The sequence below is a fragment of the Rhinichthys klamathensis genome, unplaced genomic scaffold (genome assembly GCF_029890125.1).
Source record: "Rhinichthys klamathensis goyatoka isolate OS25496 unplaced genomic scaffold, OSU_Roscu_1.1 h1tg000135l_1, whole genome shotgun sequence".
Lineage (NCBI taxonomy): Eukaryota > Metazoa > Chordata > Actinopteri > Cypriniformes > Leuciscidae > Rhinichthys > Rhinichthys klamathensis.
In genome coordinates this window covers 1,747,149-1,754,461 of record NW_026606670.1, presented here as the reverse complement: position 1 = coordinate 1,754,461, position 7,313 = coordinate 1,747,149, and the positions used below count along the sequence as shown (strand labels likewise).

The 7,313-nt window shown below is 36.7% G+C and overlaps 1 protein-coding gene across 1 annotated transcript; it reads right to left on the bottom strand.

The window, feature by feature from the left end:
* Positions 1 to 354: 354 nt before the first annotated feature.
* Positions 355 to 5,759, bottom strand: vps26a (VPS26, retromer complex component A). Its single transcript, XM_056257188.1, has 9 exons — positions 5,643 to 5,759; positions 4,459 to 4,608; positions 4,292 to 4,367; positions 3,817 to 3,973; positions 3,467 to 3,631; positions 3,225 to 3,331; positions 2,969 to 3,037; positions 1,872 to 2,014; positions 355 to 1,683 (listed from the first exon to the last, which is right to left on the bottom strand). The coding sequence occupies exons 1-9, from the start codon at positions 5,643 to 5,645 to the stop codon at positions 1,570 to 1,572; spliced, it is 984 nt and encodes a 327-aa protein (XP_056113163.1). The 5' UTR covers positions 5,646 to 5,759; the 3' UTR covers positions 355 to 1,569.
* Positions 5,760 to 7,313: the final 1,554 nt, after the last annotated feature.

Below are 7,313 nucleotides of genomic sequence, written 5' to 3'. Positions count from 1 at the left end.
CATTCAGATCCCTTTATAAACTTGTTCAAACTTTACTTGAGCAAGGTTAACGTTACACAATACCATTATGATCCAGTCGATGAATTTTTTTTTTTTTTTTTTTTTTACAGCAGAGCATAACAGGACAAATAGATTAACTAATTGTAATGTCCATGACATTGTAATGGATTTGACGTAACACACACAATCGATCGACTGTGTGCAATTTCCCGCCAGATCCGTCCCGAGAGCTTTAAAAATCACTATAGGGTTTATCAAAGGGTATTTCCATAAAGACCTGGTTTGGAATATGGATTTTCTTTACCACTCATTAATAACATTGTTATTTTTTTAATACAAAAATAAATGTAGCTGTAAGTATAAACTGGCATTTTTATTTGACATAATGGCAGATAAACAAACTATGGCGGGATATGTACAATTTTCATGATGTACAAATGACACGGTTGCCATAGCACAACTACTTCATTAGTCATTGTGTCTTTACCATTGGGGCACTTAATAGTTTTGTACACAGACTTTCCATTTGTAATGTAGTGCGTTTTAAAATCAAAGCAGTAGGGAAAAAAGAATAAATGTAATGTTTAGAGTGAAATCAAAAAAGTCCAAATAAACACATTTACTCCACAAACCACATAAAATAAGAACGAATACATTTGCGACAGTGAAATATTGTTAACATCGTTTTGTTAGAAAGCCTTAAAGCAGGATGACATGCAAATTTTACAACAAAACAATCCCATCATTTCTCTAAGGTGTCTAACAATTTAGACGATATGAAATGTAAGTTTGTAGCAGAGATGATATTTAGCAATGTATAGCGATGCTGATGAATCATCTCAGAAAGCTCATTAGGAAGTTCAAGTGGCCCTCTTTTACTACTAAGCCAGTGTGTTCAACACGGGGCAAACAAGTTGAATACATGTGCCCAATATAATTACACAAACTGCCCTAGTTTTATAAAGCTTCTAGTCCAAAGCCTCTTTAAATATTTTATATATAGACATATCATTTTTTTTTATTTCAAGGAATATTTAAGAAAAACAAAACAAAAAAGAAGACGCTAAATAAGTTAAATAGAAATGTTTAAGTGGATTGCAAATACAGTGCAGCCTGGGTACCATTCCATTTCTTGACCTTTTTTTTTTAAATGACCCCATAGCCTTTATTAACTGTTACTATGAACTCTGATTCACCAGCTAGCATGCATGATGAAGCTCTTTAAAATGTGTTTCTGCTCTATTATTTGGAACATAGAGGATACCAGTGAGTGCACTTTTAAAAACATTTCTTCATCTAGGGATGCGTGCAACCTTGAAGATGTGCTATATGACTTAAATGACCGTTTCCAGTGCTTTCTAAAAAAGTGTCCTTGTGTAATAACAGATTGCTTGCTGTGGACAACAGGGAGGGCAGAGCCAATTCAGGCACAGTTTATCACCATAAGCTGTGAGGGGTGACCATGTGAACAGCGATCTGCATGTATGTTCAGTGGAATTTGTTCTCCTCTCCTGCGACTGGTCACTGAGAGGCACGTGTGTCCCTGGCTGGTTGCTCTCCAAAACCCGCTCACATTTCCGGCTGCTCAGCAGAGAGACTCGGCCGAGGCTCAGGTGACTCGTAGCGCTGATGGAAGTTCCGTTTCCGCATTTTCTCTGGTGCCTTCCTCCACAAAACTATTTCCTACACACACAAAAAAGGGACAAATAATCAAGTCATACTGCTGACATACATGCATGACTTGACAAATTGACAAATGAGACACTGAAAGTAAAAATTTGATATAACAAGCATTGTCACTTGGGACATTCAAAAGAAACATTATTTAAACTGTACATTTTATTACAACTGCATTTTCATACAAACTGTACCTGCTGTTTGAAGTATCTCCTATCTTCTTCATCTACAAGCACCAAGTTCAAAAAGTACCTCACAGAGAACTTCTTGTTTACATCTCTCATTGTGGGTGTAAGGTCATAACCAGCCAGGAAAAGGCGAATGGGAATGGATTCACCTGGAAATATATTGTCAGTCCAGTAGGGGAACAAAAGTCAGTTTAGGAATAATGAAACTGGCAATATCATACTATGTTAATGCGACCAGCACCACAATATTAACTAGTCTCTAAAATCGCATAGCACATCAAATGAAGTGTGAGCAGGCTTTCTCAGAAACACTTTGGGCTTAAGCAGTTGACCAATCACAACACTGAGATACAACACTGAGATACTGTTAGCGCTGCACAATTCAGAGAACATGATTCTCCCACAATTCTGAACAGACAACTACAAAATAACATGTAATTTTCAAGAGGTTCACACAAATGTTATTTGCTGCAGTCTATTTAAAATTCACTCAGATTCATTAGACATTATCTAAAATTTTTTTTTTTTTTTAACAGTCACTTGTCGCCACCTGGTAGCGTAACAATATAAAGGACACAATCCTTATTTGAAGCGCCATCCGTGTTACTTTCAAAAGGTGATTTGCTCTAATATGATCGCTTCCATAGAAATCAATGTTTCTATCCAAACTATAAACTTTTATCCCAGGTCTTCTGTGATAAGAATATTTGTAGCAAAGAAATCAAATAACGCTATGTGGTTGAAAAGCTGTTTCATACTTGAATATGACAACTGCTCTCTCTGGCTCAGCGGCAGCGCCGACGCAGATTTGAATGTTCCGGTGTGAATGATTTTTGTCAGTTTTAATAGACACAGCCGAATCGTTGTCATTTAGGAACGAGATTCCGTGGGTGTTTTAGGATTTTTTTTTTTTTTTTGTGACAATTTATGCATGAAAGTTTAAATGAATGGTTAACAGAAATTTGTTCCGCTTTTGTTTCATGATTGAGGCCTGCCTGACATTAGTACACTTTGTCTTCAGTAGTAAAAAACTTTTTAAAAGACACATCTACACTCGTATCATAACAAATATATACAGAAAATGATGTGGAGTAGCTGCTCACCCTTGACTGGTGCTCCATCCATAATCTCATATTTGGCCACAGTCTCTGTCTCAGTAGTTGTGCTCGGCCCTAGAGAGACATGTCACATGACGCACTTCATAATAAATAAATAAAATTCAAATCAAGCTGGACTACAGTAAAATGTTCTTTAAAGATTAATAACTTTGGTTTTTGTGACTTACAAATTATATCCTTTCAAAACAATTATTCAAGAATCATACAAGAGTATAAAATCTAACATATAAGGAGATCTCACCAATTCCCGTCATCTCTTTCTTGATCAACTGAAGCTCCATGTGTTGGATTTTAATTCGTACAAGTAAGAAGTAGATTTTACCCACAATTACGTCTTTGAGGTGATACCTGAAGACAAGAAGAATTCTGTTAGCTCAAAATCAGTTAGACTGACAAACATGTTTAATGAATCCATACATACTTAGAATTACTCAGCAGCTTAGAAACTAGGATTGAATCAGTGGCAAAGTTAAGTGCACTTACTTGGACTTATTGTATTCAAACTCTATATGCAGGCAGTCTTCAATGCCCACTTCCATTTTGATAGAGTTGTTGACGTCAGGGTAGGTGGCCAGCTGATGGACAATGAGGTCATACTCCTTTACCAAATCAGACAGCCTCCTTACAATTGTAACTTTAAGGAAATATCTGCATAGACATGAAAAGCACATGAAATGAAAGTTGAAATTAATTGTCAGGGCCATTTGAAAAGAATAACGTGTCTTAAAGCAGCAGTCATATGACAAGTATTGGCATTTTTAACATCTCAGTGTTTGTTCCAGTTTGGCTTTGATGCTGCAAAAAAAAAAAAACTCCACAAAGCGTTTACTAACCTCAGCCGCACATTCGCTCCGACATAGGACTCGTATGGCTTTTCCACCTGCATGAACTCAAAGTCATAGCTGCGGTTCTGTGTCAACTCCCCAGGCAGAGCGAGCTCCTTCACAAGGTTTACAAACTCATGAGTATTGCTTTTATCACTGAAGAGCTCTGCATGAGTGGGGGAAAAATAACACGCTCGTATGTAGTGGACGGACAATTTTTTTTCTTTTTTACATTGCAAGCAGCTATCTTGTGATCGTTGAGACCATCAGAATCACTAATAATACTTAAAAATTAAGAAATAAAATAACTAGGGCACCATAACAGATCGCCTCCCTTACAGAAAATGTGTAGAGCAGTCTAGCTTTCCATGTGACAACCACATGCTCTCCTAAGCTCTCGGCATACTAGAACAGCAATACTGAAGCCAGTTTACTCATGAATGCCTTGAGAAAGAGAATAACTGAATGCATTGTGTTAACTTACCGATTTGTCCAACAAACTCGATGCGGATTCCCAGATGTTCAAGCCTTTTGCTTGTTTGTTTCACATTGATATTTACCTTGGGGTGGCAGAAGACAACATGCGTCAATTGTCTTTCAAAACCAGAGACTTGAAGAAATGACTCGCACGGGTGATGTTTACTCACTCACCTTTCCTGAAACCGATTCTCCATCATAAAACATATAATGCTTCTCCAATTTCCCCTCCTCCGTCTTCAGCTCTGCTGTTTTCCTGCTTTCAGCATCGTTCAGAATGACATCGATTTCACACACAGGACCAAAAAGACCTCCAAGGAAACTCTGAAAGTATTACATCATCTGGTTTTATTTTATTTTCAATTCACCGTTATCCAGGTAGTTTAAGATCTATTTTTCTGTAGTGTGACATACAGCCATGTTAAACAAATTATCAATTTTTTTTTTTTTTTTTTTTTAAAGTAAGATGGGGACTCAATTTTGATTGTTTTTTTTAAATGGAATATTGCATTTTAATTTCATGTCAACTTTAATAAATTTCACATACTTTGTTTAATGTTATAATAAAAAAAATGCTAGAACTTAATTCCCAAATTAAGGTTTTAAACGGTCTTTTGACATTTCAGGCGTTTGTACCTAATTTGTTAGAAGTGTAAGAAAGAAACCTGCTTATCAGCAATAGTATGATACGAAACAGTCAAATTATCATCCCTCACATGAACAATTTGTCATAACTGGTGGTGCTACAACTTTATCAAGCATTACACACCTAAAGCGACATTCCAAGTTAATCTGTTTTCTACGGAAAATGTTTCACATCAATTCAAAATTCTTTGTCGGTTAAAACATCACTCCCAATGCAAGGAAATGCTGACGCAGTGCGAAACATTAATTATCATGTGCATTGCATTGCTCAATGTCCATACGGAGCCAGGAAGGACTGCAGAAACTTTTAACAACGAGTGTAAAATTGAAACCGTAAAAACAGCTTAATTTTTAGAGGAAACCAGAACAAACTCGGTATCTAGTTGGAATTCAACCTTCAGCTTTCCAGCTGTTTTTAAAGGTCCTGTAGGATTTGCGTTGTTTACGCAAGCCCAACACGTACAGATTCTCCATGAGAACCAATTTGTAAGGACACAGGAATCCATTTGTTGTGTTTTATCAGTGTTTAATCGCTGACTGATAATGACCAGCCTCCCCACCCAATCCTTCACGACTTCCATGGCCTACTTAAGGCTGGATAAACTGCAAACATGTTTGCCGGGATTGGGGGCTTTTATTCCAGAGGGAATGAGACAAGTGTTCCGTGAGTTCAAGAATATCACCCATTTAATGCAGTCTGATTGAACGCTCACCATTTCAGCTCCGTAGCTTTAGCTTGAACACAGTCCTCCTCAGTACAACTTCCGCTGGATCCCTGTTCCTCTGAGCTGAAGGGACTGGGACTGACAGGAACACAAAGCGAATGAGCGCTGAAACATTAAGAGAACGCGGCTATCGAATTCCAAAATAAAAGTTTTAGCTAAATTTTATTTAAACCATTTTTAAACTAAATTTCATTGTTATGTTGAGATTTTAAACACAAAGTTGAGTATTTTTCCTATAGGCCTATTATTATTATTATTATTATTAAATTTAACATATGTTGTACATTTAGTTTAGAAATGCACTGTTAGAATATTAAAAAGCTAGAATTGCTTTTAAAATCCCCAAAAACAGGGTTATAAACTATCTTAGTTTTGACATGGCAAAATTAATATAAAATGGAGCAAAACATACAAACAAACAAACAAACTAAAAACAGGTTTATTTAAGTGTCTGGTGGGAAATTACAATTAATTACAATGTCTGCTGGCCAAAACAATTATTTGACAATTTTGTATCCCACATTTTGCATTTGTGCCATTTCATGAATTGTTCCATTTTTCTTCTTCTTCTTTTTTAAATTTGAACTGATAGACAGTTTAAATAGACTGGTAGCCTTGTGGCAATGCCTCGTCACAAAAGTTTACGGTATGTTTGTTGATCACAGGGGAAAACAGAGGTGGACAAAGTACACAACTTCAGTGAAAGTACAGATACTGCTGGTCAAATATTACTCCGTTACAAGTAAAAGTTGTAAAGACCGATTTTTAGAAGTACTCGTTTTTAAAAGTACTTAAGTAGCCTATCAAAAGTAAAAAGTAAAAAGTAAATGTCAATGCATTGTTTTATTATTGTTGCATTGTTGTATGTAATACCTATGCAGTCTTTATACCTTATGCCTCTGAATCTATGCCTGCCTACCTAGGCCTATCCTCATATCAATATCAAATTTATTTCTAGAACGTTCCAGTAGTGGGATTGAATGTGAGATTGAATAACTGAACTCAATAACGTCCACAATGGTTTCGGATACCCAAATGGCTGTTCCCTCAAATAGTGCCCTATTTAAAGTTTGTTGGCTTTTAGTGTGAATATGTTAGCCTTACTATTATCTATAAGCTATGTGCTCCAAAATAATGACACAATTCACATTTAGAAGACCAAACCCAATGTTGAAAATGAAAATCAGGTTGGTGTCAGAATCCAACATAAGATTGACGTTTCTCCAACGTGGTTGATAATGAAAATCGGGTTGACTTCAGAAACCAACATCAGTCGGGTCCGATGTCGGGTTAACGTCAAACCAACGTCGGGTTCTGACGTCAACTCGACTTTCATTTCCGACCAAAATCCAAACTTCTTTCCGACGTTGGATGTTGACGTTAATCTGACATCGGGTTCTGGCGTCAAACTGACATCGGGTTCTTACAATCTGACGTCGGCTTCTGACGTCAAACCGACTTTCATTTCCAACCAAAATGCAATCCCTGCACTGTCTGCAACCAAAATCATCCCCTGACTGATGTTACTGCTTTCTACTCAAGGACCTTGGCAGAAATGTAGTGGAGTAAAAAGTACGACAGTTGTCTTTCAAATGTAAAGTTAAAGTAAAACGTTTCCAGAAAAAATTATTCTCAAGTAAAGTAGGCTACAGATACTCA

Bases quoted from the DNA above. Each gene is read 5' to 3' on its own strand.
- vps26a (XM_056257188.1), bottom strand. The intron at 3,974-4,291 runs GTAAGTTAACAC...CCACTCATGCAG, and splicing joins CGAGTTTGTTGGACAAATCG to AGCTCTTCAGTGATAAAAGC. The intron at 2,015-2,968 runs GTGAGCAGCTAC...ATATATTTCCAG, and splicing joins GGATGGAGCACCAGTCAAGG to GTGAATCCATTCCCATTCGC.